General features: G+C 45.9%; 1 protein-coding gene across 1 annotated transcript in view; it reads right to left on the bottom strand.

Annotated features, from left to right (window-relative positions):
• Positions 1-2,956, bottom strand: part of LOC134067104 (EMILIN-1-A-like) — a 40,218-nt gene extending 37,262 nt beyond the window's left edge. The window contains exon 1 of the mRNA XM_062522181.1: positions 2,404-2,956. Within this exon, the coding sequence (XP_062378165.1) occupies positions 2,404-2,555 (152 nt within the window). The 5' untranslated portion in view covers positions 2,556-2,956. The remainder of the gene's footprint in view (positions 1-2,403) is intronic.
• Positions 2,957-12,793: the final 9,837 nt, after the last annotated feature.

Genomic DNA, 12,793 nt, shown 5'->3' with positions numbered 1-12,793 from the left:
CAGTGTGACAGTACCTTCAAGGCAACAATTTTCCACTCTGTGTCTATATCACACAAGTAGTTTTGGCATCATCTTCATGTCGGTTTTATGGTCTTGACAAGGACAGATAAAAACATGTGCTGTTCATGCCATCCATGCTGTGTCCACTATAGTTCAGTTTTCAAGGCCAGAATATCCCGCAGAGTGTGTGTGTGTGTGTGTGTGTATGTGTGTGTGTGTGTGTGTGTGTGTGTGTGTGTGTGTGTGTGTGTGTGTGTGTGTGTGTGTGTGTGTGTGTGTGTGTGTGTGTGTGTGTACTGTATGTGTGTGTGCGTGCGTGTGTGTGTATCTGTATCTGTATGTATAGACACAGAATGTTTGAATGGGAGAGAAAGCTTGAGTGTGTGTGTGTGTGTGGCTGGTAGTTGTGTGAGAACGATAAAAGAACAGCTGTCACAGTATGGCATTGCCAGCCATATGAAATATCACCAAGAGGTGTACAAGTTTGCATGTTTGCAATGCCAGCAGACCTATTGGTGCCACAAAATGTTTTGTCTTTTATGTAGTGAGCTTCGTGGTTTTAGACCAACACTCCATGTGGCTTTAAGGGGAAAAAAATATCATCAGATTTCCACTGCAGTCAATACGTGCTTTGTATTAAGGCAGATGAGGTAGTTGAACTACCATGTTATATAGCATACTGTGTGGTTATCCCACTGGAGTATAAAATGACATAAATACACAAGCATACAAAATGACATAAACCCAATACTGCGGGAGCTTTCCTTCCATTAATGATGTCACTGAGCATCAATTGTACTGCCTGTTGAAAATGGCTTGACAAGTGAAGTCATCCTTGGCACTGTAGGATTGTGTAGTGTTCTGATGCATTACTTCATATACATCTCGTAAATGCTGGATGCTGGGGGATGTTTATGTCAGTCTCCTACATTGATTGCAGCTGTACCGGGAGGCCGAATGATCTTGTTTTTTTTAGTCCTACTTTGACGTTTACAGGGACAGCGAGTGTGTAATGGGGTGTGTCTCATGCTCCATACACGGCCACAATGTGGCTGTATAGTTCAGTCGTCTCTAAAGCTGATGATGAATGGGGCAGCTTTGTGAACAATGTTACTGGGAAATGTTCCTCAATATTGTGGTTCTGGCATGCTCCAATTGATATTGGGCAACATTTATGTTCTGGAGAACTTTGATCATCTGTAAACAAGTCGTCATGATCGTCCAATCAGAATAACATTGCACAAAAAGTTGCCCCATATACCATCTCCTGAGGCCTACGCTCTCCCATCCAAGCTCTAATATAGTGAGGCGTCCGCTACTCTCCCCTCTCCCCCCCCCTCCTCCCTCGGCCATGACCTCAGCCGAGGGGAAGGGATGGTCAGGTGATGTAAGGACTGGGCGCGTGAGGTCCTCTGGGTGGCGGTGAGAGAGAGACAGACGGACCGGTCCACTCCCGGGCCTCGGTTCTGTCTCCCCTGGCTCCAAATCTCTGGGCCTCAGCCCCGGCCCCGGCCCCAGCCCGTCCAACCCAACGGGGCCTGAGAATCAACATCATCCAGGCCCCGCCGACACACTGCGGAGTTGCGTCAGCTCGGATGACGGGGAAACCCCACACTACTCGTCACAGCTGGGAGTACCGTCGCCGACACGCCCAGCTTCCCCTGCCAATGCTACACACACACCCTTAACACTGTGTGTGTGTGTGTGCCTGGGTGTGTGTGTGTGTGTGTGTGTGTGTGTGTGTGTGTGTGTGTGTGTGTGTCTGTGTGTGTGTGTGTGTGTGTGTGTGTGTGTGTGTGTGTGTGTGTGTGTGTGTAGGGGGAGGCTTACATTTCAGCCTGTTTCTGACTGTGGGTGAGAGAGTGCAAGTGTGCGTGTGTGTGACTGTGTGTGTTTCGGGGTATGGGACAGAGGCACGCAGGTAGATAGATAGATAGATAGATTAATCGATAGATAGAGGGGGCAGTATATCTATCTGACAAACATTTAGTTACAGATAATATAAGCTTACAAACTTTGTGTATTCAGCTGACAGGTTGCAACTTACTGCAATCAGAATGACTTTGACAAAACACATCTGCTGTGATCCACTGAAACATTCCGTTTGACATGGCAAATACACATAATCAAAGTAAATAAAAAATAACTGCCTTGCCCAAAACGTCATAACTTTGCAGTGGGTCTAAAGCCATGACAACAGAAACTTGGAGGAATACTCTTATAAAATTGTAATAACACCATAAGAGAAGCTTGATGGTATGCTTTAACCTGATTGTAACCTTGATTGTAACCCTCTTAACCGTTTTCATATAAATTAAACCACACATCCATGAAGATGCTTGATACATATCCCAGTGCACATCTGTTGGTGTGCATTTGGAGGAGGGCGTGGGTTCCGCTTACCTGTGTCGGCTGGCTGCTCTAGCCCCGTTCGGGGTCTGCGTCTGCGACTGGGAATTCGCGTAAAGATTGTAGCGTTGAGGATAGGACGCACTCCAAACATCTCCAAACAAAGTCAACACCAAAATCAGAGGAAACGGAGCTGGCCCGGCCATCCCTAACAGCGGTGCAGGGAAACTGATAGAATTCTGGTTGAAGGTGAGGTGTAGATTCCTTTGGTGTCAGTGTACTTTAATTCCACAGAAAAAGCGCCGAAACGAGGTCGGAGTGATAGACCGCGTCTCTCTTCCTGAGTCGGTTGAGTTCATACTACCGATCCATAGTTTCTCCACGTTTTTGGATCTGACTCATGAGACGCTGATTTTCGTTGCAGCTGTTGGTTAAACGCAGGGGTTTTCTTGATGAACTAAATATCCACTCGCTGTTGCTTGAGAAGGAGCGTTGTGCTCCTCGATACATCCAAAGAAGACTTGTAAACCAATTGATAGTTTATATGAAATGAACGGCGATGGTGCAGCCTGTACGTAGTTGAGGAGACGGAGCATAGTCCTTCACACAAGACCTCAACACTGATTCGGGCGTCCCTCCTTTGCACGACCCCTTCAAACTCTCTCTCTCCTCGCCTCCCGCCCCTCTCCGTACGCACAGCCTCTCCCCCTCCCTACGGTACCCGAGCTGCAAAGTTTCAACAAATGACCATCCGGTCCTTTTTTTTTTTTTTTTTTTTTTTTTTTAACTCTGCTTTATTAAAGACAAAAGCAAATATACAAATGAATACAGAAGGATACACATGAAACAGTAGAATCACAATTACACAAAATCCATCCGGTCCTTCCATCCGCAGGCTTTCATGGTGCGTATCAGCCCATTTCCAACAAAAATAAGAGAACAACGCTAATGATTTTAAGATTTCTTAATTTGGCATGCATCTCGATGTGTTAGATAGGGCGGTGGACGCGGGCGTGATAAATTGACCGTATCTGTTCTCTCTCTCTCTCTCTCTCTCGGTCCATTAGTGATTTCACAGCACGCTTTATCAGCCAGGTTTATAAACAGCATCACTTTTGTCTACATCAACAAGCCATTTCTATCCACTGGTGTGCGCTGGCGAAGCAGCCTAGTCTTGAAGTCCTCTTAATGGAGTTTATTACACAGCCGAATCTTAGTCATCTCCTTTTCAGGTAAACAACTGCTTCACATTCACCTGCAGACAAGATTCGGTTCATACAATGTCTGCCAATTTTGTCTCGCTGAAAATACTTAATCTCAGGGATTGTTTATCCGCAAATAAGGTCTGTTGGAATGTGAATCTATCCCAGATACAGTTGATTTATTGACAAATATGGTCATAGAACTGTTGTTATGACTCTGTTGTTGTCATGCTGTTTATTCATCCTTTGTTGTTTAAACTTTTAGATGATTTCAAAACAGACCTTAACCAATAAGCCCTTGTTTTAATTTAAGCAGGAATGCCTTGTGCCTCTAGAACTCCTGTGGCTTCAGGCTAACTGGGCAAAAACTCATAAACAACAGAATGTCAGTCAATTTTTTTTTCAACATACACGTATGACACCCCACAATTCTCAAAAATCCACTATCTAAGTCCACTCTTATACCAAGGGTAGCCATACGTGCACACACACACACACACACACACACACACACACACACACACACACACACACACACACACACACACACACACATCCTTTCACCCCCACACCGGGCCACTTACACAAACTGAAAAGAAAGTTTGGAAATAGTGGGGTTAAGGGGGGAAAAAAATAGTCACCAGCAGGGGATGTTGAATGGAACAACTGCTTCAACTCAAAACAGCACCACGCCAATCGCTGGTAGGGTTTCAGAGATCTTTACAAAGATTTCAACATTTAATTGGAATATGTACTGTACTGTAACACACACACACACACACACACACACACACACACACACACACACACACACACACACACACACACACACACAAACACAGAGGGCACATAAGCCGGAATCCCGGGGTATTCTAACAATGTCATGCTACACTGCTTCAGACCCCCAGCCCCCAGGCTCTGCCCCGGGGTGACCCATGTCACAGCCACAGGGCAGGACCTCTGCCCACCCTCCCTGCATGGGCACCTGCCACTGCTACCACACAGGGCTGGGTGGAGGTCACAACCCTTGGCACAGGGGCACAGAGAGAGGCTGCCTATGGCGTAATAAGGCCACTAGGGCCGCTAGACCTTACACTGGGTCTGTTGCTCCATGGGAGCAAGCTGGGCCCGTAACATTTGGGGAAATATGCGGAGATTTGTGTAAACGCAGATGGTCTATACATGCGTCAGAGTGACCGTCAGTTAGAGCCTCACCTGATTTCTTCTGTGTCTGCATAATATGGAGGCTACAGTATGCAGCCTTGCTTAAGAACAGTCATCATGTCCATTGGGCTTTTATCCCTTGCTGTTATTTCTTGTTAATATTCTTCTTTTGTTTCAAAAACGTTTTATAAACATCTGACAAAAAATGTCTGCTGAATGAAAACATCTTTAAAAAAAAAAAGGCTTCAGAGGTGCCCATCTATGTGTCCACATGGACATGGGGTCAATGACCTCCTCCAGAGTGGCTGTAGGGCTCGGAAGGCTAACGGGAATCGCCGAGCCTCTTAAGGACAGAGCTGTAGATGGTGGCGCTGATTAGCTTAGCATGAGTGATAGATTGAAGTGAGGAGTGAGGTGAAAAGACTGCTAAAGATAAAAAAAAAAATGGTTCTTTTCTGTCTCCCTGTGTGGCAGAGTAGCCGCACGACTGGGGTCTGACTGAGAGGAAAACATGTTTAATGGGAGATGGAAAGCTGGCAGAGATTTCTTTTAATTTACCGTATAAAAAGAGCAACGTGGATGCTGAATGGGTCCTCAGCTGGGAACAGGCCATTTTATAGGACACACAATGTGTTCCAAATGCAGCCTCTGACGGTTCTTTAAGGTTTGAATTCACTAGTTGTAGTTACAAAGCGCTTATACACTCATAATCATACCCACAGTACATTGACTTAGACCTCTTACAACAGAGGGTTAAGCTGACTTCAGGCCTGTTAACGTTTTTAATGGCACATGTAAATGACTCAGGTTTTTAAAGCAGTAATTTATGTGTGTGTGTGTGTGTGTGTGTGTGTGTGTGTCTGCCAGCTCCTTGGCTTCGCATGCGAGAGCAGGAGTGAGATGGATACTCCACATGGAGTGAACACCAGCCCTGTGTTGATCTTCAGGTTTTTAGAAAATCACTTAGAGGTGTGCACGACTTCATCAGAGAAATAACCAACCTGAGTGTCATGTTTTAGAAATACACTAGAATATATATATATATATATATATATATACAGTACATATATATATATATATAGAGAGAGAGAGAGAGAGAGAGAGAATATGTACGTGTTAGAGTTTATATTTGATATGCATTTGTTACACATAAAGATGTGTACAACTTTTTCCTTCAGAGCCCTTGATGCATTTTTTACATACAATATAGTAGTGTAGTATGTTATGGATACTTTAACATTGAGCATAATGTTGTTGCATTTTTACTCATCAATTGAAATACTATCTCAGTTCTACACTGGGCCATACTGAAGCACTCACCTGTAAGCACTCATGCCATCACCATCTCCATCACCCCCAAACAACCCAACATATAACTACACGACCACTACACACACACACACACACACACACACACACACCCACCAAACATCCACCAGCTGTTCTGCGCAGCCAGGAACATGTGGATCCAGGACACTGCCTCACTTTCTCCATCCAGAACAACAGCTGTGTTTACAGTACAATTAGGGGTACCCCCTCTCCCACCACCCTCCACCTCAAAACCCCGAAACCTCACCCCCCTCCCACACACACACACATCACCACGACCACCACTGCCACCATCACATTCCCCCCTGCCCCCCCCCCCGCTCCACAACCTCCAGCGCTTGTCCACCCCCCCTCCCCCCTCGGGCTCTCATGGGTTTCCCTCTCTCCGCAGACATCCAGCCCCACAGCCCAAGATGAGGGGTTGCGCAGCAGGAGGAAGAGAGTTGGGGTCGGAGAGAGCGAGGAGGAATGGGAGCCGAGCAGTCACAAGCCAACGACTGTGGAACACGTTGGTCAGCCATGTTGGCACAAGCGGAGGAGCCAACAGTGCAGTCTGCGTAGTAAGTGTTTTTTGGAGCCAGCGCACGTGTTGTGAAAACAAAATGGTCAAGTCTACCCCAGGGTTGACCTTATTTGCTCAAACCCCATTTTTTAGTTCCTTCTGATGGTTTTGCTTTTGACCGAGTGTGTGCTGTAGCCTATATCTGGTTACACATAGCCATCTAGCCTTTTGTGAATGAGATGTCGGAGGAGGGATTGAGTTTGAGCAGGTCAGCAGAAAGTCTGACAGACAGCAAGAATGAGCGATAGAACTCACGGCCTAAAACACTCAAGCGTTTGAACTCACACGCTAGAACAGTCAAACGTTAGAACTCACACACTAGAACACTCAACCGATAGAACTCACATGCTATGACACTCAAGTGTTAGAACTCTCACACTAGAACACTCAAGCGTAAGAACTCATATTCAACTTGACGCGCAGGATTTTTAGAACAGCTTTCTATCCCTGTGTGGCTGCCACACGGCAGACGTTTCTAGTGGGCTTTGCTCCGTTAAAAACAACGGACTCTTCAGCAGAGGAGTTTTGAATATTCCAACGGAAGATTCTGTTCCGCAACAATTTCAGGTTCGAAAATTCCACCCAGATATTCCTTGGAACGTTCCGTTTCCAACATTCCCTTCACACCGATGTGAAGGTCCCGGCTTAAGGGTTAAGTGTTAGAACTCATACACTAGAAGTCTCTCACACTCCCCAGATCTCTGTAGAGGTGGGTCTAAGTGCGGTGTGTGTATACCTCTGTGTGACTCAGGGATTGCTGGGTGCAATGTTGTGTGCTGTCATGTAAACAGGAAAGGAGTTGTGCAAGATGTGGTGGTGAGTTAATGTGTTTTGGGTGTCAGTCCCCGATGTGTTGATCCTCTAGTACAGAGTCTGTCCCATCAATTCATTACATGGTCTACATGAGGAGAAGGATGTCAGAGGAGCCAGCTGTTGGCTGAGGTCTGAGGTCTGTTGATTGGATCACACAGGCCTGTGTGAGTAAGGGTTGCCCTTTCTCCCGTTAGTCATCGGCTGTGTTTCTGGAAGTGGTTCTTTGACGTTTTTTGCGCTGTAAACATCAAGAGAGTCATCACATTCATTCTCCCTCACCCACAAGATGTCATGTTGAGCTAATGCTTTGAGACATTGGTGCGCTTGAACGTAAGATGCTCGGGGGTGGTGGTAGCATAGCGGCTAAAGAGCTGGGATAGCAGTAGCCTGCGGGGGTGGTGGTAGCATAGCGGCTAAAGAGCTGGGATAGCAGTAGCCTGCGTGGGTGGTGGTAGCATAGTGGCTAAAGAGCTGGGATAGCAGTAGCCTGCGGGGGGGGGGGGGGGTGGTAGCATAGCGGCTAAGGAGCTGGGATAGCATGCAGTAGCCTGCGGGGGTGATGGTAGCATAGCGGCTAAAGAGCTGGGATAGCAGTAGCCTGCGGGGGTGGTGGTAGCATAGTGGCTAAAGTGCTGGGATAGCATGAAGTAGCCTGAAAAGTTGTGTTTTTTGAACCCATTGTGCCCTTGAGCAAGGCCCATAACCCGAGTTACTCCAGGGAGCCTGGACTTGCAACTGACAACGGTATGCTTCAGCTAAACACTTCAGGCAAATAAATAAAGATCAAGAAAAAGATGCAGCAAGCCAGGTCAAGGATTCTTGATATCTTCTTCCAGATGTTGTCATACTCTCTATTCCCCCCTCCCCCCTTTCAGTGGACCATTTAGAAAACAAAGAATTGACAACACATTGGCAACACATACCTGCAGCTTCAGACGTTTCTCACATTGATTAATGCAGCTGGACACCGTAATGCCGGAAACTTCCCCTGATGACAGAGTTAGGTCAGGGAAGTCCCGGAGACTTTGGTGCATCTATTTTTGTGATCGCTGTCAGAGCGCCAAGCTCAACTAAAATATACCAAACCATATTTCTTGCAGCAGATTTTAATGGCCTGTTGGGGTGTGCTGCTAACCTAATGCTTTCACATTGTGCGGAGCACGGAGGTATTGACACAGTGCGAGTGTAGTTTATGTGCGTTGGCTCGCTGAGTCGAGTTCTCACACTCATTAAGGGCCTCGACTCTGTCTCAAATGAAGGGTCCAGTTCCATGGGTTGCTATGGAAATAATCTCCACAGTGATTTGTGTATTACAACATACAAAACCCAGCGAGGTTTAGAAGATGCAGAGTTTATGCTCCTAAGACATCTAGCAGAAGTGGCGTTTCCGTTCTACCTCTCTCTCCTTTCCTCTTGTGAAACTAACTTAGACAAGATAAACAGCGGACTGTTGAGGAGATGTTTTCTCAGTTGCCAAGCATTAAATGCGCTTACCCTTTGAGTTCCCCAAAATACTTCATCTGTATTGTTCCGTCAGGATTCAAAGATAGCATCACATTTGCCACACACAGCACACGTTTGCATCACTCAACCTGAGGGGTCCGTGTGTGTGTGTGTGTGTGTGTGAGGGGTAGAGTGTTGAAAGGCTAGCTAAAGGCTGACACACAGGTGGTTTACATGCAGTACAGGCACAAGGCCAGGAATCACAAGCTAAGAGTGTATCCCAACATCATCTGTACATACGGCACTATAAACACCAACACTGTAAACAGAACTGATGATGGATGGAACATTGGCTAAGTAGACACAGCGCAGTATCTGCACTGATCTGGCTCTGAAGGACAGTATCAACATGGATCTGACAGAGATAAACATGTTTACATTCATTAACATAAGCTCGTTATGCAAAGCCGTTTACAGCACACATAAGGTATGCATTTTATCACTACATGTATGGCCTGGGAAACAACTTTATGATCTTAGAGCAGGTTGTCCACTTATTCCCTAGCCTAGTAGACTAATACAAGTGGAGGTGGAAGGGGGGCTACTAGTCCTAACTGTGGCAGACAATCAGTCAACCACAAGGGAAGCAGGATCCACTCAGGTTTGATGGCCCAGATACAGCTCTGCACTCAAGCACATTTCCTCTGTCACACACACGCTATTTGTTCATCCCGCAAATAGTGATATCCACAGACGAGGTAGAGTATGTTGCACGATTTTATGAAAGTATGTTGCATTGTGACATCGAAGCAAGTCAAATTTGTAGTTTCTTATGTCTCATTTCATCAAACTACAGGTACGCTACCCGATCTGATAAAGTTACATAGTGCGGTTATAGCCTATAGAGGGCCGCAAAGTGAATGCAGAATTCACCCCGTTACGAGTTGATGAACCGCTGAAATGATTTTGGAAACATAATTTTAAGGTACGCAGAACTCTTTAGTGTTGCTTTAAGACCTTGATTAAAGGAGGACATTCACAATGTTTTACATTATTAGTACATTATTGTATTATATGTTTTCTATGATTATATATATTCACAATTTAGGGCTTTAGCGGACAACATCAGCCTTTTATTTGAGGTTCAGCAAAAGTCGAGTTGATATGCATGTCCAGTCGCCCTCTTAGTCACGTCACATTCCCAAAAGAGCCCAAAAGAGTCGAGGCGTCCTCTTATTCTTGATGACACGCATCACATTCCCAGGCCTAGGGACCAAAAGAGTCGAGACGTCCTCTTATTCTTGATGACACGCATCACATTCCCAGGACTAGGGACCAAAAAAGTCGAGCTGTCGCCTCAGTGTTGACGGGACGCATCAGATTCCCAGGCCTGGAGACAACGCTGACCTTTCCATGGCAGCTGCAACTTTCACCATCGCTTCTGAAAACCTCGGGATCCGCCACATTCTCAGGAAATATGAGCGCGACCTCCAACCACCCCCGTTCACCCACAAAAACAGAGACACACACATAAACACACAACCACACACCTTATCATGACCTCATCGCACCCCACCACACAAAAAAACACACACACACACACACACACACGCACACACACACATACTGACACCCCCTCACTACCGCGTGCTGTGTTAATATTAGGAGGCAGATGAGACTGTGTTGACCACTCCACAGCTGCAGCGAAGCCTGCACTTGCACTTTCTAATCCCCCGCACTCTCACACACAAACACATACACACACACATACACACACACACACACACACAAACACGCGCACACAGAGACACAAAATCACTGCCTCAACACCCATCCAACCACACACGCATGCACTTACCTTATCATGACCACATCACACACAAACAAACACATACACACACATACACTTTATCACAATTGCACAATTGCACCCCAACACACACACACACAAACACAAACAAACACACACACACACAAACACCTTATCACCGCCTCACCACAACCCACCACACACATACACACACACACACACACACACACACTATCTCCACTCCCTCCCAACACACATTCTCATCCCCACACTCCACTCCAAGCTTACAGTGTCAGACTGCGTGGCAGCTGAGAGAGAGAGTGAGTCTGAGTGTGTATGTGTGTGTGTGTGTGTGTGTGTGTGTGAGAGAGAGAGAGAGAGAGAGAGAGAGAGAGAGAGAGAGAGACCACCCACAAGCAGCCATTAACAGTAACCATTGTTTTACAGGACTCCACATAACAGCGGAACAGTGGCCACACCTTGCTCAGGGTGCTGTCATCTCCGTCCCTGCGCTATCTCCCCACTCCCCAGCAATTACACAGCATCATAAATTCCCCACTCATAAAGGCAAAGAGAGGCAGGGAGACAGAGATTTGGAGATTTATGTGTGGCAATTCTGGCAAATCCCATGCAAGCACTGCATCCTACTGTAGACACTCCAAACCAAGGAATGTTGGCCTGCTTTCGCATTTGCGAATATTTGCACATATTTTGTAAAAAATCTTGCATGTGGATTTCCCCCTTCTCTTCCTTCTTGAAACCACTGCAGAGGAATTGATACTGGCCACTGTATGTATGTATGTGTGTGTGTGCGGTATGTATGTGTGGTATACAGTATGTATGTGCGGTTTATGTATGTGTATTTACGTATGTGTGTGGTATATGTACAGTATGTATGTATGTATGTACAGTATATATACTGTATGTGTATATGTATGTATGTACACTCTTAAAACAAATGTGTTGGAAACAACACAAACTGTTTGCCCTATACAACACAAACTGTGTTTGCCCTATACAACACAAACTGTGTTTGCCCTATCTGAACACAGGGATGTGTCAAAAACGACGCAACACACATTCGCTTCATGAGTGTATGTATGTATCTGTGTATGTAAGTATGAAGTACAAGAGTCTTTGCATTAGTAGCCCTAGTCTCGGTGCTGTAGCCGAAGTGTTACCAGTTTACCTGTCACCTGTGGGGTCTGTGCCATTAGCACCTTTTATCTGAGGCAGTGTGTTTTTTAACGCTGTAATCTGACACACTGAAGAGGACTCTAAATGTGACAGCTCCTTACCTCATTAAAGGAAGGCATCTTGCTCGGGGGGTGAGGCGATAATTTCCCAGGGTGCACTTCACCTTCTGACCCCCCCCCCCCCCCCCCCCCACCTCCCTCGGGTCATGGGTCACCAATCTCTGTGCCCGATCACGCAGAGCCGTTAAACTTTTATGTGGGTCTTTAAAACAAAGTTATGCAGTTTACCACAGCAGCAATTTGTCAAAATGGCTTTCAGTGCCTTTGAGGTTATTTCTCATTTTTTTTGTCCTTCAGCGGTGCGTCTCTCCAGGCCAAAAGCGCCTTCTCCATGCCAAGTTACACATAGGTATGCGGGCCAGTTACAGTTGCAGTAAGCCACTATATATGAACCGTGCTCCAGCCTACAGTGTCATCAGCGTCGAGCGATTATCTCATTTGATGTGAATAATAGCCGAGCGCTGCCGATGTTTCAAACAGCCACTCCTGTGTAATTGTAACTTTTTTTTTATTGTTGCAAATCCTTGACAAATTGCATTTCGCTCAAAGTGATTGGGAGGCGTGAAAGGAATGTGGAGGTTTCTTTGGTGGAGGTAACTGGAGAGGGCTTGATTGTCGGAAGATATGCGCGAGGTTTCCGTGGCTACGGGGCCTATGTGGCCCTCAGGGCTCTTTCCCTGAACTGTTATGACTATTTCTCTAATTATCATGTAGGTGTAAATATCAGACCTCTAAAAGAAGAGGGGTTTTTTTTCTTTTTTTTTTTAAAGGAAAGGAAAAAAAAAAACAGTAAAAGCATGGCTTTCCCCTTGATGACCCACAGATGTGCTAAATTATGGAGGAATCTTTTGCAATACAGCATGGA

Source organism: Sardina pilchardus, chromosome 20 (genome assembly GCF_963854185.1).
Source record: "Sardina pilchardus chromosome 20, fSarPil1.1, whole genome shotgun sequence".
In the NCBI taxonomy this organism is placed as follows: Eukaryota; Metazoa; Chordata; class Actinopteri; order Clupeiformes; family Clupeidae; genus Sardina; species Sardina pilchardus.
The sequence above is the reverse complement of the archived record's forward strand: the minus strand, read 5'-3'. Positions and strand labels throughout refer to the sequence as shown.